The sequence below is a fragment of the Otolemur garnettii genome, unplaced genomic scaffold (genome assembly GCF_000181295.1).
Source record: "Otolemur garnettii isolate 467f Iridium unplaced genomic scaffold, OtoGar3 scaffold00001, whole genome shotgun sequence".
Lineage (NCBI taxonomy): Eukaryota > Metazoa > Chordata > Mammalia > Primates > Galagidae > Otolemur > Otolemur garnettii.
The window spans coordinates 51066169-51086552 of record NW_003852396.1 but is presented as its reverse complement, the minus strand read 5'-3'; the positions used below and the strand labels follow the sequence as shown (position 1 = coordinate 51086552).

General features: G+C 35.9%; 1 protein-coding gene across 3 annotated transcripts in view; it reads right to left on the bottom strand.

Moving 5' to 3' along the window:
• GAS2 (growth arrest specific 2) overlaps nt 1-20384 on the bottom strand; it is a 122902-nt gene that overhangs the window by 80358 nt on the left and 22160 nt on the right. For all 3 annotated transcript variants that reach the window (XR_002770850.1, XM_003781188.2, XM_023507574.1), the window contains exon 3: nt 2292-2433. Coding sequence is in view for 2 of the 3 variants with exons in the window: in XM_003781188.2 (XP_003781236.1) it covers nt 2292-2433 (142 nt within the window). In the remaining variant the exon portion in view is untranslated. The remainder of the gene's footprint in view (nt 1-2291; nt 2434-20384) is intronic.

Sequence of the window (20384 nt, the reverse complement as noted above, 5' to 3'; positions counted from 1 at the left end):
TGCAGTTTTGGGCCGGGGCTGGGTTTGAACCCACCACCTCCAGCATATGGGGCCGGCACCTTACTCCTTTGAGCCACAGGCACTGCCCAATGCTAGGATTTTTTAATCAAACATTTTGAAGAAGTAGGCCATCTCAGAGTTCTTCTTGATTTAATTTTGTAATGCTACAGAGTATTTATATACAAGGGTCATTATATAAATTGCTTCAGACTTTATAGTTTTAGGATAAAATGTATTACTTATTATTTGAAAATATATTACTTATAATTATTTGGGGTTTTAAAAAGTCATTAAAATAAGCTATATGCATTAAATACACACTGTAACCTTGAGCTATAGTGGTATTTCTAGCAGAGAATGTTTAGTATTAGATTGGGTCCTCTTGGTGTCCAGTGAAAAATTTTATTAGTTCAAGTAACAAAAGAACTCATGGACTATGAGAAAATTGAGACCAGACAATAGTTACATTCATAGTTTTTGGTAACCAACTTAGCCTATAGGAGTTACAGACAAAAAAAAAAAAAAGCTTCTTTAATAAAAAGCTCTACAATGAGCAAATTAATAATAGTTACCCCATATGGTGGTTCTTTGGCAATGAAGGTGAACTACAGAATTGTCAATTGTGATGTTAATCATTGACATGGGCAATGTGTACTCCTTATAACTAGGATCTGATTATATACCTATATATATTCATGGACATTTACGAGATTTGTGTCTGCATATAATTCCTCACATACCCTTCATATACTTCTCAGCTCATGCAGGAATTTCCTGCAAACCTGAAAGTTAAAGGCTATTTGTAAAATTACCCAGGACTGAGAAACAGGCATCATTTACATAGCGCCTATATGAGGAAACGGTAAGAACAATCAAAGTCCGTTTATATAATGATCATTCCAGGAGCACACTGTCATACAGAGCATACTATGGCACAATTATTTGGGGTATCATTTTAAGGTCTACCAGAGGTGTCTGAGTTGCACATTGGAAGAAGAAGAGCTGTCTTGGGCCACACAGTAAATTTACAAACACCAGAGAAATCTGAACAGCTAAAAAAAGTTGTGTGTGTGTACTTTTAGTTATATCTCTGACACCACAGATAAGCAAAAATATCCTTACAAAATCAGCATGTGGCTTGAGGGCCACAGGTTGGACACCTCTGGCTGTTTTCTCAGCCTGAATTCACATTATTTTTATATTTGTTGAGAGAATTCTTGGAAATCTGGCGGCATTATTTTCTACATCACATCAACTCCTCTTGGAACAAATAACGAATTTTCTTAAGCATATCAAATGGGTGAGATCTTATGGGTTACCATCAGTTCTCTAGGTTCCACAGCAGAAGATGTTTTTGCAAAGCCTAGAAGCAATGATTACTTTGTTGGGAAGGTAATTTGTATATGTGTTCTTTTCAAAGGATGCCCAACTTCCTTTGACGTTAACAGTATTATGCGATCTTATAAACTGCATTTCTTAAGCCTTGAGCAAAAGAACCAAAGCTTTCCCTCCCCAAATGTCTCCTTTCTTTACTTGGTTCCATTTTCAATAATTCTAATATTCTCCACATCAGAGTTGTCCTGTGGTGGTGACTATATAGGAGTTTTGAACTTTTAATCCTGGGGTATCAAGTTGAAACACTGAACACCCTGGTGTATGTTTTATTCCAAGAATATAAAAAGTTTACTGTATGATCTAGAAGTGGATTTGCCAACATTCAATCAGAAACAAAACAAACCACAGTAATCTGAGTGGGCCTAGACAGTAAGGCATCTGTCTTTTATTTCATCATCTTCAATTATCTCAATCTTGCTTGCAGATCTGATTTTTAACTCACTCAAAAACAGACAAATAAATGAAGTAATTAACTTCAGTTTCAACAAAGATGGAGCTGATTGATGGGAGATCATGTTTTCATACTGAGTTAAGAAGAAAATAGTACTCTCCATGGCTAGCTACCTTCTAGTTTAAAGTCTGGTGGTAAAATTTAGCCCTATGTTTTCCAAATGCCCTACTAATTTTGTACTAATGGCCCTTATTTTTAATTTGGAAAGAATTGTGCTATTTCTATTTTTTATGCCTGAGGTGACCAATAGAAAAAAGACATACGCATCTTTCTATCTTCACAGGATCAAGTTTACAGTATCCTTTCAAGTGAACAATAAACTCAGATTTCTTCTGTTAATAATCTGTGAAAAGACTTCACACAAAGAACTTTTGATGGCTATACTGACAAAGACAAAAGATAATTTGAGTATTCTATCAGCTAAAATTCTGAAGGAAATACATACCCAAACCTTCTGACTCAAATAGACATGTTTCATCCACTCCTAAGTCTCGGCACCAGGATAAGAAATTTGCTGTATTGTCTCGAGCAAAAAAGGAGCCTGAGGGTGCACTGGCTTTGCATGGAATCTTCTTCAGTGGTAGAGTCTGAAAAAGAAAGAAATTCACTCCGGTGGAATGTGTTTGACCAAGTCTTCACAGTGACACATTAAAAACACATTTATATTTACAATAAAATGCTTTGGAATAACTTCCTGTCAATAGATAAGTTTGTGGCAAACTAAAGACAAGAAATACAATGCCATAGAACTTGCCAGGCATTACGAGACAATTTGCACCTGCCAGCACAGGTCCCTGACTTTGGGTAAACTAGTAAACATATATAAGTCCCTTTCCTGTCTCAGATGGCCTCTTCTTTTTCTCTTCTATTTTATTATTATTATTATTATTTTGGCCTTTATTTTCACCTAGCATTCTATCAGTATTGATCACACAGCATTTCTAAATTTATTTCTTACTAGTAAAAGAGAAATGAGAGAAACACAATGTAGAATATGAATATATGTGTAACACAGACACTTGCATTCTTTCACATATACATACACACACATCATAAAAACCACACAAAAATAATAAGTCAAAAGAAAGCAGAAGCATTTAACATCACAAGTCTCAATCACCAATACTAAGGGAGGATGAAAGGAAAAATCCTTTATCCATAACATTCTGTAGTCTTTCTTCCAGAAGAGTTTCCTTTAAACCATAGCACATAGCTATACTGTATAGTAAAACATAATTCTGATCTGAACTCTACTATTTGACCTTGAAAGATGTTCTTCCCATTGAATATTTTGGGGCAGGGGGTGGATAAGAAAGTGGTTAAGATAAGGAAGGGGGTGAACCTGAAGAGACATCCCTATAAACCACGTCTCATAAATTTACAGCCAGGAAATCTCCCCTAGCACCATTCAAGGTACTGTAGATTTTAAAATTTTATTTAATAGAAGAACCTGGCATTTCCATGGCATTCCAAGGAACTATGTGATTCTATGTGATGTGAAAGACTAAGCCAAATGGAACCTCTGTAAGTTGACCACCCAATGGACTGTAGCAAATTAGTCAACATACATAGGTAGTCAACAAAAGCAGCTTGGTCTTGGTACTTGTAGGGTATGACTGGTTTATGAAAATTAGGTCAACTTGAGGTAGTCAATGTAGGGAAGTGGTCAACTATGGAAGTTCTACTGTATTTGGATGATCCTAGTAACTACATAGAACTTGGCCTTAAAGAGCAAAAAGACCAAGGGAGAAGCATTTTGTGATCAAAATGTACATAGGGTACATCCTCTATCGACTGTGAACCAGCATATATACCAAAAAGTTGTGTACTGCTGATCCCATTTAAAAGAATAGATACAAAAAATAAAATAAAACAGAGCTGGGTGCAGTGGCTCACACCTGTAATCTTAGCACTCTGAAAGGCCAGGGTGGGAAGATCCCTTGAGCTCAGGGATTTGGGAACCTCCTGAGCAAAAGCAAGATGCCACCTCTACTAAAAATAAAAATAATTCTCTGGACGTGCTGCTACGTGCCTGTAGTCTCAGATACTAGGGAGGCTGAGGCAGGAGGATCCCATGAGTCTAGGAGTTTGAGGTTGCTATGAGCTATGATGATACCACTCTACTCTAACCAAGGTGATAGAGCTTGACTCTTTCTCAAAACAAACAAACATACAAAAAAAAAAAAACCCACTGTTCCTATCCATCTCAAAAATCTATCTCTTTGTTGCAGACTGAATTTGATTTAGAATAGACATAATCAATGTTTTAATATAAATATCCAAATATTTATACTGATATATATATAATACTGGCACTATTTAAGTAAATCATATATAGGGTTACGTATGTAGCAGTGCCTTCTAACTAATTTGACCCAGACATCAATAATAGGTTTAAAAGGAATGCTTCCCATTATTGCTTATAAAACAATCAGAAATTGCATAATATGTGTTATTTTTTAAATATTTATAAACATTAATTAGCATTTATTAAAATCAAAATGTGTATATCCTTAAATCTAGCATTTCACTTCTTAAAGTTTCTTACACAGATATAATTGCATTAGCACTTAAAATATATGCACAAGTGTATTTGTTACAACACTGAATATGAAAATTAGAAATGAAAGTATGCCCAGAGGACAAGTGGAATAACCTATAATATATAGTGAAACGCCATACCATCATATGTAAAGAATAAGACAAACGTGTACATGTGGAACCAAAAATATGCTCATACTATACTCTTAACCAAAACAAATTTTAAACACTATTTGCATCATGATTTCACTTTATGATGTGTATATACACATACACATTAGTGTGTGTATACATATCATATGCAATATAGATGGCCATATATAAAGCATATAAATATGTTGTGATATACATATAAATGTTTATGTATTTATAGAATCTAAATTTAGGAATAGCTCAAGAAGGACATATATCAAACTGACAGCAATTACCTTTGAGAAAGGGGATGGATTTATGCATACAGTGTCACTTCTTATTTTATATAATTCCAAAAGAAACAGTAGGATTTTTCAGTGAGTTTTATATTTTCTCCACATTTTTGAATAAAAAATAAAAATAGGTAAATTATGTCAAACAAACTTTTTTATAGAAACGATTTTCTAAAAACAAAAATCTCCAATAGGTGACTATAAAGCCAAAATCATCTTTAAGAAAACACCATAAATAGGTCTCCAAACACTAAGCCATTTAGACCTACCAGCTATGTCTCTTGGGAGGGAGAGGATTTATGAACCCACTTCAAACCACTGAAGGAGTTCATGCACAGAAACTATACTCTAGGAACCATAAAATATTTGACACAGCTAACAGCATGCTAAAGGGCCTGAGATACTTAATCTATGTGGCAAAAAGATTTTATTTCTTTTTTTCTTTTTTATTAAATCATAGCTATGTACATTAATGCAATCATGGGGTACAGTGTGGTGTTTTCATATACAATTTGAAATATTATCATCAAACTGGTTAACATAGCCTTCATGTCATAAAGGGAGGGTGATTGGTGGGATCGCATCTATGGTTTATCTTATAAGGATACAAGTGATTATTTCTAAAAGTAGAATATAAAAGTCTTAACACAAAGATTTTATTTCTTTTCTATTTCGATATTTTATCTATCGATATGGCACTGGAGAAGCAAGAGATGGATTTGACAATCTGCCAAGGGGCACATTTTGAAAGAATAACCACAAATAGCAAGTCTACTGAAAATTATTCAAGCCCACTCTTTAAAAACTTACAAGAATAGCTACCCGGAATGAAAATAGCATTTTTCACACTCAAGTTTGTAGTCTTTACAAAGTCATTGATGCATCAGATACCACAGTGAAATATTAACTTAAAATTCAATGCAATCATATTGAAAGACATGATAATTATTTCAAGACAAATAAAATGAAATCTGGCTACTGATAAGTTCATCACTTGGAGATTCCCAGTGCAGAGTAAGTCATCAGTAACAATGACCTAACTACTTGGGATTTAAGTAATTTATGAGGTATTTATTTCTGCTTTGGAGCTATTAGATTAAGTGCTCCACCTTAGGACTGGGAAATAGTAGACAGTGTGAAGGGAAGCTTCCAGTTGTCACCCAGATAAAACATTTTACTTGATAGATTCTTAAAACTCTCCCTATAATTCCAAATGATTCATGGACCTACACACAAAGTGTCTATAACCTCCGTCACATATAACGAATCTTTGCTCAGTGGAAACTTGAAAGAGAACCTCCACATGTAGCTCACCTGACAGGTTTCCCTTATTAGTTGTTTTCTTTACTGTTTAATTCTAAACTCCTACAGCATTTAAATTATATGTCATCTTTTATTGTTTAATAAATAAAGGTTTACCAGAAAATGCCATCATATGTACTATATCCTCAAAAACTGACTGGTGGGTGAAGGAAAATGGTTAGACTTGTTCCCCCTAACTGGATCACAGTCAACTCGAGAACACGACCAGATACTCTGTATTCATGTTCTTATGTGCATGAGGAACATGTTTTGACATCCACAGGGGATATTTTTACAGGGCCTTCAATATTCACATACTTAAGTGTACATAAATGCCTCTCATAAGTGCCAAAAACCATAACCAAAAAATTAAGTGGTACCTTCAAAGTTGTTTTTAAAGTGACTGAATATGAAATTATGAGAAGACAATTAGGCTGAATTAAGTGGTGCAGAAATTTAGGGTTACTCACTCCCTAGGAAGAGTCTTGGTCTTGTACATCAGCCTTCATCATGGGATTCAATAGCAAAGTGAGAAATTACTACCAATAAATCATTGGGGGATCATGTGTAAGCAGTCAATAGAATGAATATAAATTCATATCAAGACTCTCTTGGTTACCCCTGTATCTCTCAGTGGGTTTAACCCAAGATATGCACTTATAGTCCCTAAAATACCTACAGATTGGCTAATTAACCTATGAGTTAAGCATTCTGAAAGTGTGTTCTTTATTGTCTTCATGCAACAACCAAGACTGGATGCAATAAATGAATTCAAATTTTCTTCTAAAGGCTTTAAATTCAATCCACTGTGTCCCAGGTTAATCACCAGCTAGGGCCCGGAAGTCCAACTACCTGAGTTCAGACACAGTTATATCACCTTCACGCCATGATATCTTGGGAAATTTATATAAAGTCTGCATCTCAGTATCCTCTTGTATACAGCAAACACAAAAAACAGTGCACACCTCATTGGCTATGTGTATAGGAATGCAAACTAAGTAATATAATTGAAATTTATTAGTAAGTGTTCAATAAAGGTCATTGAAGCAAGTAAAGACCTAATGAACTACCTAAGATTTCCTTTTCTCCTACTCTCTTGCCAACATTGCCGTCTCTCCATTATGCATACAAGAATTCACAAAAAGACTGGCAGACAATTTACTTCTTCCTATCTTTGGCTTTAACTTGGACTTCAGCTTTTACTACATAGAAGAGTTTTCTAATAGAACTTCCTGTAATAATGGAAACTTCCTTATCTATGTTAACCCATATGGAAACAACTAGTCCCAAGTGGCTGTTAAGCATTTGAACTGTGTTGTGATTGAAGAACGTATTTTATTTATGAAGTTAAATTTATATAACCACATGTGGCCAGCAACTATCATTTAGACAGCACATTCATAGAAGGGAAAGACAACCATTATTTGGACATTTGACATCTGACTATCTTCCTTCCCAACCTCTCCATGTCTCTCAGGCTCCTTCAAATCCAGTGGTTCTACTAAGATTGTTACTATGACATTCAAGTGTATAGGTCACTCAAAGATTTTACTTATCTGTTTCAGTGTCCAAAGTAAATGTGTCCTAATTATGGTTTCATGGATGTCATAGCTTCAAAAGTAGTAACTCATTCCATTTATAATGTTATGATAATCTATGTCTGGAGAATCAGGATCTTATTTAGTATTCTACTGCCATCATGTCCAAGATGGTGCTTTATACACTTAAGGTAATGCTTTACTGTTTTCTGGAACTTTTTGCTGTGATGGAACTAATAATTTGAGTCTTATACATTGTCTTATTTCTCAAAAAACACCACTGTGAACTAGGCAGGCAAGAGTATCATCATCTTAGATAAAGAAACTAAGCTCAGACCTAGTTGAACTCAAATCATTATCCCCCATAACTATACACTTGCAGCTAGTCCACGATAGTTCACCAATGCCTTGAACTTTATATTATGTATTTCAGCATTTGATTTATTTCCCAAAATTTTGGTTGGGTTTCATTAAAATAAAGAATTATGTGTTCCCTGTTACCTAGTCAAGCCAGCAATAAAAAAAAAAAAAAGGCTGAGAAAATGACATCTGTAGTTCCCTGTATCCTTGAACTAAAAATTTAATACGAGTAGTTTAAAATAATTCATTCTTCTCAGAAGTTTTAGTCACATTATTCCCCTTGATTATATCAAATAGACATTTCAGATATAAAACAGAAGAGATGCATAAAAGAAGATGTGGCACTTGCCAGGAACTAATATTTTTCCTTTTCCAAAGGGTATATAGAATGTACTGTGCAAATATGCAGGCAATAAAGTCACTCTTTCCATGATGGAATTAATGTTTCCACTGGTATTCCCTTGCTACTTTTACTAACTATATATTTTATTGGAAAATAATCTCTTTCAATAGAAGTACTGCATTGAAAGTACACATCATCAAAGTATCTAAATATAACTATCAAATGACCTTAGAAATGATGAAAACATAATCTTTAAAATCAAAATTACAAAAATGTCTTTAAAGAGAGAACAAACCTTTCTGGTACCCTGACCCGCTCCTGGAGACTCTCCAATAAGACCTCGCACCTCCAGCAATAAGCTGTAATTTAATACAGTAGCAACTGAATGTACTAAGCTTAAATTCAAAATGGACCCTCTCTCTTTCTTCCCTCTTCAAGATAAATTCCACTTTAGAAAATATAGGTCTCATATCAAAATTGTGGTATAATCTTCATGCTGTAATATTGTAAAGATATTCACATAACTAAAACAATTTAAAAATGGTTTCTCAGAGCATTCTTTTGGCATCTCTTTTTTCCTCTAGGATCATAAGGATGGTCATTAAAATAAAAAATGTGAGCAACTATGTGAGACATTTTGAATTATGTGAAGTCATGTCTGGCATACTTAAAATGATGTCTGAAATGAAAGTCAAATCTACTCCTCAAACGTCAGGCTTAAACGATGAGATGGACAGTGAAAGTTACTACATAAATGAGTTGAAAACTTATGTCTACTAAAAAATCTTTAGCAACCTCATTCATATTTATCAAGAGTTGGAAGCAGCCAAGAAAGTCTTCATTCTGTGAATAATACACAGTGGGACAACTAGACAAAAGAATATTATTCAGTGCTAAAAAGGAAATGAACAACAACCCATGACAAGACATGGAGGAACCTTCAATACATATTACAACCTAAAAAAGCCACATACTGTACGGTCCCAACTGTACAAGTCTGGAAAAGCCAAAGCTATGAAGACAATCAAAAGATCAGAGATTAGCAGGGATCAAGAGATAAAGAGGCTGAGTATAAAGAATTTTTAGGTCAGTGAAACTATTCTGTATGATACTGTATTGACAGCTACCTGTTGTTATACATTTGTCAAAACCCACCAAACGTTTAACACTAACAGTGAATCCCAATGCAATCGATGGACTTTGGGTGATAATGATGTGTTAATGTATGTTCATAAACTGTTAACAAACATACCATTCTGTACTTTCCACTCAACTTTTCTATGAACCTAAAAACTTTTCGAATTTGTGGAGTCTAAAGTCTAACTCATAAAAGCAGAGAGTAGAATTGTGATGGCCAGGGGCTGGCAGAAAGGAGCTGGAGAACAGAGAGATGTTGGTTGAGGGAACAAAGTTTTGATTACACAGGCTGAATACGTTCTTGAGATCTATTGTACAGCATGGTAAATATAGTTGATAATAATGTGTCAATCCTTGAAAATGGCCAAGAGAGGGCAGCACCTGTGGCTCAAGGAGTAGGGTGCTGGCCCCATGTACCAAAGTTGGTGGGTTTAAGCCTGGCCCTGGCCAAAAACCAAAACAACAACAAAAAAAGAAAATTACTAAGAGATTTTAAATGTTTTCATCACAAAAAAATATATAAGGTGATGGATATTTTAATTACCTCAATAAAATCATTTTGTATTTATATATATTAACACTTCATGTTATATACCATAAATATATATATATTCGATTTTTGCCAATTATATTTTTCTAAAACTAAAAAATAAAATCTACAAAAAATTAGTATCTCACTTATAGTTTAAGAACCCCCTAATGCTTCTTCATAAAGGAGAAATATAGGAAGTTTGACAAATATGTTCCTTTCATTTATTATACCTAATATATAGATATATATGTGTGTGTGTGTGCTTATGGTATACATATAAATACATCCACATGGATGGGAATTAATATCAAAATGCTATGCTCCTATGAAAAGCTTCTTGCCTCCCAACTAATGGTTTACGTATGAGTAGACTGTGATTAGCTTTTTTAAATCTCCAAAAGTTTAGCTCTGCAATTTAAAATTCAGCAGCTACTTAAAATTTTTAAACAGAAGTGAGCTGACCCAATGTAACCAATCATCATTAAACTGCAACTGTGCACCAGTGGTAACACCAGGCACTGGGGACTGAAAGACTAAAAAGGTCATGAGTGTTTTCTGAAGACTCTGTGTCATGTTAAAAAACAGACCAGACGTAAAAATCACATCATATGGTAAGAATTACAACAGAAGTTTGAGTGGTGGTTTATATTTGGTTCTTCGGGAATTTTAAGCGTCTTTGTTTAACTCTGCAGAGGCGTTGATTCGGCATCAGTGTGGGAAAGCCTTTCAAGGAGCAGCCACTTACAGAATAGATTCTCAGAGAGCTCACCAGGCTAACATGAAGGAAAGTGCATTTCAGAAAGTGAACCTGTCAGAGGCTTGGGGAAGCAGGGGCATTATGAATGGATACAAACGCCATGGAGTTAAGACTAGGAGAGTGGACGGGGGCAGGATCCCTAGAGTATCTTACGTCTGACCAGTTTACTAATACCGTAATCACAATCAGGATTGTTAAACTCAAAGGCTCAGAAGAGCCAGGCAGATTCAAGAAAAGACTGAAGTGGCCAGCTCCAGGGACTATACGGAGTGGGGTGACTGTAGAATACTGTAAAGCTCATATCATGTCCGGGAGGGGCAGCCAAATTTAGTTCTAACACATAGTTCCCACCCACCGGATGGGTGGAGGGAGGGTGATTGGTGGGACCACATCTATAGTGTATCTTACAAGGGTACATGTGAAATTTACTAGGTGTAGAATATAAATGTCCAAACACAATAACTAAGAAAGTGCTGTGAAAGCTATGTTAACCAGTTTGATGAACATATTTCAAATTGTATATTAAACCAGTACATTGTACCCCATGACTACATTAATTCACACAGCTATGATTTAATAAAAAATAAAAAGAAAAAAGAAAATACAATCCCCCAACATGGGGGAGGGGATGGTGGCGGGGTAGGGGCGGGGATGGGACAGGGCAGGGCCTGACAACAATGCAAACTTTGATAAGTAGTTCTCCATAATCACTTCTCAAGAATTGTTATTATTACAGTTTAACATTATAAAATTAACAAAAATAATATAAAACTCATATTCTGGCAAAATAGCCACATGGCAGCCAAAACCCATATATTCCCTTCCTGTTCTCCCACCCGTTTGTACATTCTTTCCAAAAATCAGGACTTTTTTAAAACACCGCGGGATGTGGCACAAATTGTTCAAAAGCAGGACATCTGGTCACCCTAGCTATAACCCAATTATAGCCCAAGAATATGGGGAAAGGGGAGGGGGGAGGAAAGGGGGAGGATGGGTGGAGGGAGGGTGATTGGTGGGACCTCACCTATGGGTCCTCTTACAAGGGTACATGTGAATCTTTCTAAATGTAGAATATAAATGTCTTAACACAATAACTAAGAGGATGCCATGAAGGCTATGTGAACCAGTTTGATGAAAATATTTCAAATTGTATATAAAACCAGCACACTGTACCCCATGACTTCATTAATGTACACAGCTATGATTTAATAAAAAAAATATGATAGGCAGAGGCATAAAAGTTTACTGTCAGTGTTTAATTAAAGAATTCAGCTACTTTTTGTTTGTGTATGCAAAAAAAAATTTGATTGAACATCATCTACTTAAAAATCTTGAAAGACTTGCCAGTGCTTTGAGGATAAAGACAGCAGAGTGGTGTGGTTACATGGACAACATTTGGAACTAGACTGCCTGAGTTTGAATCCTGGATTTTCAAGTACTAGTTTTCTGACTTTGGGCAAATTATCTTCATCTTTGAAGTGGCACAATAATAGTGTCTACAATCAGGGGTGGCCAACCCTGTGGCCCATGGCTGCATGCTGATTTTTGTGAGGATTTTTTTTTTCTTTTTTTTTTTTTGCTTCTCTGTGGTGTCAAATATCATGAAAAGTACTGTATGGACCCTTTTTTTGCTAATCAATTTTCCTTGAGTTTGCATATTTAACGTGTGGCCCACGATGATTCTTCTTCCAATTTCCAGCAATGGAAAAAAAAAAAGTTGGACACCCCTGTGTGGGTTGCTGCAAGGGTTCTATGAGTTTAGGTGGGAAGTTTTTGAAATACTTGGGCACATGGTAAAATTTTAAATATATGTTTGTTAGAAAATTAAAGCAAGAGAAATTTAAACAAATTGAAGTAAAATTCAGTTTGCGCATCAGTGAAACTCTGGAGGATTTTAATGATCCCTAAAACACATAAGCACAATCTCAAAAATATCCATCATTAACCTGGAACAATAAAAAAGTCCATCACTTCTATCTACATATTAGGCCGTATGGGGGTACCGATCAAATCTGATTTACCCCAAACCAGAATTTGCTTTTAGTTTGTCCCTTTATCACCGTAATTTCTCAAACTCCTAACATCACAGTAGCTCTGATGCCTCCCTCACCCCTTCCATTTGTGGCCAATAAGTAACCAAATCAGTTCATCATTATTTTCCAATAAACATCTCCTCAACCATCCTGCCCCTTTCAACACAGTGCTGACATCCTTACCCAGACCCTCATCACCTCGAGTCTAAACCTATACAGACAGTTTACAAAATGTTTCCCGTCTCCAATCTGCACCATTACCCTCACATTGATCTTATTAGATTGAATGCCCTGATTTTTCAGCTCAGTGCCTACAAAACAAGGTTCAAATGCCTCAGTCTTGCATCTATGAGGATTGTAAGCTTTACCAGTCCTCATGTCATAAGTTCCCTCCATATTCTCTGCACATAAACTACATTGTACTATTCACTATCCCTCATATATGCTTGTATTTGACATAAATTTCTCTCTGCCCACTTGTTTGTACAGGTCTAGGTGATGCAAACTTCCCCAAGTTTCAGACAATCTGATTTGTTTCCTGAACTATTTTTTTTTTTTTTTTTTTTTTTTTTTTTTTTTTTTGGCCGGGGCTGGGTTTGAACCCGCCACTTCCGGCATATGGGGCCGGCGCCCTACTCCTCTGAGCCACAGGCACTGCCCTGTTTCCTGAAGTTTTATAGTGTCAGCTGTGAATATCATCAGAAGTCAATATAGAATAGTGTGTCTAGATCAGCTGGGGGTTAAGTGCAGAGACATTTATGATTTAAAACGTATTAATCTTAATAGTTGGCAACTGAAGTAAAATTTAAGGACTATGTCGAGTAAAATTTGAGTTTATGTCTGGAGTACCCCTTCTCCTTAAGGGTATATTTGCATATATGCATAGAAACCTAGGATCTTTCCCAGTCCTCCTCTTCTTCAGCTTTTCCAATTGCAAAATACAGCACCTCTATCCACCCGTTTCCTCATGTAGGAAGCTGTGGATCAATCTCCCTTGCCCATGCTGTCCAACTTACCACCGAGTCCTGCCAACCCTGCCGGGTCTCAACAGGTGTCAAAATCATCTACTTCTTTGTACTTCCACTGCTACCAGCCTGGACGAGGTGGCCGTTTTCTCACACCTGACCTGGGCAACAGCGTCCTAGCGGGGGCCATCAATTCCACCTCACTGTCACCTGGCCTGTCCATTCCATTCTCTACACTGCTACTATCTTCATTTTAAAAGAAATTATTGTACTTCTGCTTAAAGTACTTGAATGGCACAATGTTGTTGTTAGGATGAATGCCAACATCCAACATTAGCTTTAATCTCACCTCTTCACATCCTGCATCGCCTGCCAGGACCCAGGCATATTCACTTCCTTTTAGCTTATCAAAATCGTCACGCACCTTCACATCTAAAGGCTTTGATTCTAATGGCCTCTGTATTCCCTCTCTGTCTGGTTAATTCCCATTCCACTTCAGAATAACTTAAGAGATTCTCTCCACATGGCTAGTTTAGGTCCTCCTTTTAAAGCTGCTCATGCATTTGAACCTCTCATATTTACCCATGAAAGTTGAAACTTACTGTCTGTTTAATTTTTTATTATCAGCTTCATGATATTCTTTCCTGTCAATCCATAGAGTTTGGGAACATGAGGCATCCAGTACCTTGCCCTGTATATTTTAGGTGTTCAGTACATATCTGTTGAATAATTGATTGGGGGTTATCAATGTATGCTGTGGTGAAGTAAAAGTTGAAAACATCTGGTACGTATGATTTATTTAGCACTTACCATTGATATCTGTATTTTTATGTGTTAATATTTCATTTGCTTCATTGGACTGTCAGCTCTTTAAAGCTTTATTCTTGTTTTTATGTACGAGCACCTTCTAAACAGTTAGCACTTAATAAATATCTATTATTTATTAGACTTCTCAATATTATTAACATTTACTTATTGAGAAGTCTAGAAGAACATCATTGAAGGATACTTTTTATAGGTCACTCATGGAAGGCATCAGCTGAAACACGGCATTTGAGCAGATACCTGAAGAAAGTGAGAAGCAAGTCAGATCCACATTTGAGAAAAGAATAGGAAGCTAAAGGAGCAACTGCGAAGGCCCCGTGGTGGGTGGGGCCTGCCTGCTGGGTTCAAAGAGCACCAAAGACCCCAGTGCGGCTGCAGCTATGTGGGGTCAGGTAAAAGTCACAGAAAATGAGATCAGACAGGTAATACAGGGCCCTGTTGGCTATCATAAAAACTTTGGTTTTTTTCTCTAAGCAAGTCAAGGTGCATTGGAAAATTTTGAGTTCAACAGTGATATAATTTGACTTACATTTTAGATTATTCAATGATTTAATTCATGTACAAAGCTACACTGGCACAGAGTAAGGACCTAGTAAATGTTTACTTTTTTATCATATCACTTTGTATTCATTAAGTCTGAGGAAAAAGATGAGGTGTCTACTTTTCAATTTTTACACCATTTGAAATATAGCAAATATGACAACATAGATAGAGTAACTTATGGCTTGATTCCTCATGTATAATTTATTATGCATATTATATATATTTGTACACATTAGATGGGTAAACATATAAAGGTTAATCTCTTTTGCTTTAATCTTCACACTACATTTTGTTTATTCTGCATAAATATGTTTATTCTGAATTATTTACATTTATGACAATATTCTTCACTAGGTTGGGATCATCTTGTTCCGGCAGGACTAAGAGTTTGATATAAGCAAAAAATGATCTTCTTTTCATTAGCCTCTAATTCAAGTTTGGTATTCCTTCAATTATGAATGCAGACAAAAATACCACAGGAACTTTCTCATCAACAGAAATTGTGGAAGTTTTTACTTCACATTACAAACGGTAGCTATGTCTGTCCTCTACTTTCAAACTTCAGGGCTTATTAGAACCAATGCAAGGTTAGTTTTTTAAAAAGTAGCATTCGCCTTTCAGTGTTTATTTTAGTATTATAATCACTGCACTTCCATAAAATCGGTTTCTTTTATTTTCTATTCTTTTAATAGTATGGAAGACGGCTAGTATTTGTAATCCTGTTTTATTTTATGCATTTAAAAATACCATTATGAAAAGAGATCTACAGGCTTCACCCTACCACCGAAAGACATGGTGTAAAAACAGTTAAGTATTTCTGATCTGAAAAGAAAGTCTATGATTTAATTGCCTCACATCTTTTATAACCTCTAGTAGAAAATCGACTATTTTACAGTTCTTTTCTTCCTTTGCACTTCAAAGGTTTGATTCTTTTTTTGACACTTGTTTACTGAGCTGTTTGGATTTTTTCTCTTTTTTTTGCTTCAAAATATAAAAAAAAATTGTACATTTTTTATTTCTTATACAGCATGGTAATGCTAATAAGCATCCATTACTCAAGCAACCCATGCTTGTGTGAAATTAAATATGTCTTGGAAAGGAATATAAACCAAACACACACTGGACTTCATGCATGGTCTGGAACACAGTTTCAACTGCTAAGTGAAACAACAGAAGCCATTCATGCAGTCAGTCCCCAAAAGGTTAAAGTCCCCATGCAGTTAAAGAGCTCTACATACTCTAAACTCAATTAGCTCATTTAAAAAACATTATGCCGTCACTCTGTAATGTCTCAGTACCAACAGCTCTTGGACCACACACACATAGATATGGTGACGACTTAACATTTTAAATGACCTAGCAGTCTGTTCAGACATTTTGAAGGAAAAAGTAACATTTTTCCATGATTTTTATTTCCTGAAAGACTTTTATTATAAGACCTATGAATGTTCTTCTTTAAGAAATAGCCTGCATGTTCACTATTGATTTATTCAAATGATTTGGATTTCTCAAACACATTTAGTAGCAGCTCATTTTAAAATCATTGATTTTCCATCTTCCAGATGGTAGGAGTGACGTTTCTTGATAGGTCAAAGTAGTCGTACTAGAATAGTATTCTACATCCACGGTACTTTGAAAGCAGCGGCCACAACTAGCGCTATCAAATATCATGAAAACAGGCCCTCAGTTACACTCCATTTACAGCCTAGTGTTGCTGGTGTGTCTGCATGAGTTGAAATGCTGAATGTGAGCCGGTAAGTGCAAGAGATGATGTCACTGGGGAAAAATTTGGTCAGGTTTACTCTTGTGTTCAAGGAACAACATTCAGCTGGTAGTGGAAATGCCTCTAGGTGAAAAATGTGCACATGTGGTGTGCATATTAACCTCACTTTTTAAATCCAGAATTTATTCTTCTTTTTTTTTTTTTTTGAGACAGAGTCTTATTATGTCACCCTCGGTAGAGTGCCATGGCATCACAGCTCACTCTTTTGGGCTGAAGCTATTCTCTTGCCTCAGCCTCCCAAGTAGCTGGGACTACAGGTGCCAGCCACAATGCCTGGCTATTTTTTTGTTGCAGTTGTTTAGATGGCCCAGGCCGGGGTCAAACCCTCCACCCTCAGTATATGTGGCTGGCACCATTACCACTGTGCTAAAGGCACTGAGCCAATTTGTTAATTTTCTATTATTATTATACTTCCTGGAGTCTCAATTTCAATATTTTATATTTATGTCTTGTATGTCTTGATTGCAATCATGATTTACACTGCCAAACAACAGTTCGTGGCATAAGCTTTCGAAAGGAAAAAAATAATTTTGAAGAGGGGTCCTTCAGAGGCAAATTCACAGAATTTACAGCCTCTGAAATCTGGGCAAATTTCTTAATTAGATGCTCTCCCCCAGTCTTTCCTCATCACTTCTCTCTCTCTCTTTTTAATTAAATGATAGCTATGTACATTAATGCAATCATGGGGTACAGTGTGGTGTTTTCATATACAATTTGAAATACTCTCATCAAACTGGTTAACATAGCCTTCATGTCATTTTCTTAGTTATTGAGTTAAGACATTCATACTCCGCTTTTAGAAAGATTCACTTGTACCCTTGGAAGATAAACCATAGAGGTGACCCCCCCAATCACCCTCCCTCCACCCATCCACCCCCTTTGCTGTGGACTGCAGGGATTCTCAGAATAGTACGGAAGAGGGCTCATTACACCCTCCCTCACATCTCAGCATGATGACCTGTCAGAAGCACACCCAGTAGGAAGAGAATGTTAGGGTTCGGAGAAATGAAGACTTGTTCTTGCTCATATAGAAAGGTTAGTGGCTACTGGCCTACAACAAGTAAGAACGAGGACATATTGGACAATAATAGATTATGTTTTACCTTTTTATACTGTAAGGGAAATTCTGAAATAATTCTTACTTTTGCCATTTGCTTCTTAGCATATTAAAAGAAAGGCATCTCAAATGTGAGTGCTTTTCACAAAGGCTGATTCCCCATTTTCTACATCATCACTTTCCATTTGACTAGGACCAACATTCTTGTCCAAATAATTTTAAGTGTGTAAAGCTTCAATATAGTTTTATACGATGTTTACCTCCATTTCTAGATACTTTAACAAACCTCATACTATTGTAAATAATTTTTGCAAATAAACTCAGCCCAACTTCTAGGTAACTAGTCTCTTCTGATACCCACAAAAGAGTTCTATAATGAGAGGGAGAGAGAATTTCTTCTATGATCCATTGAGGAAAGTCAATTGAGAATAATTTATATTCTAACCTTGTGATAATAAAAATGGGCAAAGAGTAAAATAATGTATGGGCAGTCAGAATGGTCACATTAAAACTCACTTACAAATTAATGTAATAAGCTCATATATATGTACATTGGGCATTGCAATGTACACTGTATGTACAGGGTAGACAGTGTGAAATTTAAAATAGCTTAACAAAGTAAATGACAAATGAACTTTATGTCCACCCTGTATATCTGAGGTTTGACAATTAAGTTCATGAACTCATCCTAGAAAAATTGCTATGTACTTGATTGCTGAATATCACTAGAGTCACCTTCAAATTACTCCCCTTGAGAAACTATGCACTGGTGCCAGCACCCAGTCCCTTCTTCAAAACAATTTTGGAACTCTTTCAGGAATGTCCATCAGAGCCATCCTTGTATTAACATTGACATCCTGAATGTTCTCAAAATATTTTCCTTTCAATATTTCCTTTACTTCAGGTAAGAAAAAGTCATTTTTCTAGATCAAGAGACAGATCAGGTGAGTACAGAGAGTGTTCCAATGCAGTTATTTGGTTACTGGCTGAATACTCCCTCACTGATAGTGCTGTGTGAGCTGGTGCAGTGTCATGATGCAAGTTCCATGAATTCTTGGCCAAGGTTTTCTTTTTGCAGTTTTTGGCCAGGGCTGGGTTTGAACCCACCACCTCCAGCATATGGGGCTGGCGCCCTACTCCTTTGAGCTATAGGCACCACCCTTGGCCAAGGTTTTCAGTGAAGATTTTCTTACTAGTACTCTATTGATGTTTACTATATCTGCTGTGCTTCTCGTAGTCCACTGATGATTCTGACATACAATTTGACAAATTTTTGTAATGTTTTCACCAGTTCTGCTCATTATTGGTCACCTTGACCTTTATTCATCAGTGACTCTCTCCCCCCAGAAAAACATTTAGTCCATTTATACACTGGCATTTTTTTTATGGTATAATCCCCATAAACTTGGACTAACATGTCCCTGATTTCACTTCCACTCTTGCCAAGTTTAGTGAGAAATTTACTAAGGTTCTTTCATTGCTCTAATTCAAGCTCTGACATTCTCATGGTGGGACACAGAAACCCTCAGTGATAATGAACACCACTCAGCAAGACACTGCCACTCATTGACATGAACACAACTATGAGACTCAGATATAACAAAGTTACGCAACCTTACCAAGTTGTTTGTACAGTGCCGCCGACATAAGCATGTGATTGCCAGACCTTGTACATATTATAAAGTAGATATTTTTATTATCAGTTAATATTCCTTTTGATTTAGGAAGATGAGATATGCTTAATTTTAAAAGTGTGACAACTTTTAGTGTATACTATTTTATCTTTTAACTTCTACTTTAAATTCAGTTATGTAATAAAACATTGTCCTTCTCTTATTTAAGACTTGAGACCACTTGCAACCAATTTATTTTTTCCATTTTGTAAGCTTGATCTCACAAGCTTTAAATTACTACATATATCATATTACTCCCAATTAGAAAGTAAATTCCTTCAGAGAACACTGTCTATCTTTAAATTACATCCATCTTTCTCAGCACCAACACATCTCAACAAATTTGTGTCAAATTTTAAACTAACATATATAAGTAGAATTCAATTACCATGAAATACTTGTAATTGGTACTATTAATGTTATTGAAGGTTAACAAAATGATGAAATTGCTGTACTCCATGATTTTTATTGCCTATGGGAGTTTACCCATTGGTTATTAAAATAACACATTTTCAGAAAACTAATAGTGGTCTTTATTGTGCATTGTACTATAATTGTATGCTCTCCTGAAGTTTTACAGAAACTGTAGCCTTACCATGGTTGTTAAACAGTGCTTTGGAAAGGTGGCTAATTAGGGGCTCTGAGAAGAAACAAAAGCTCTTATATTCCCATTTCACTCACCAACTACTTTACTGGGAAAAAGGGGCAGTTATTGGGGAAAAGA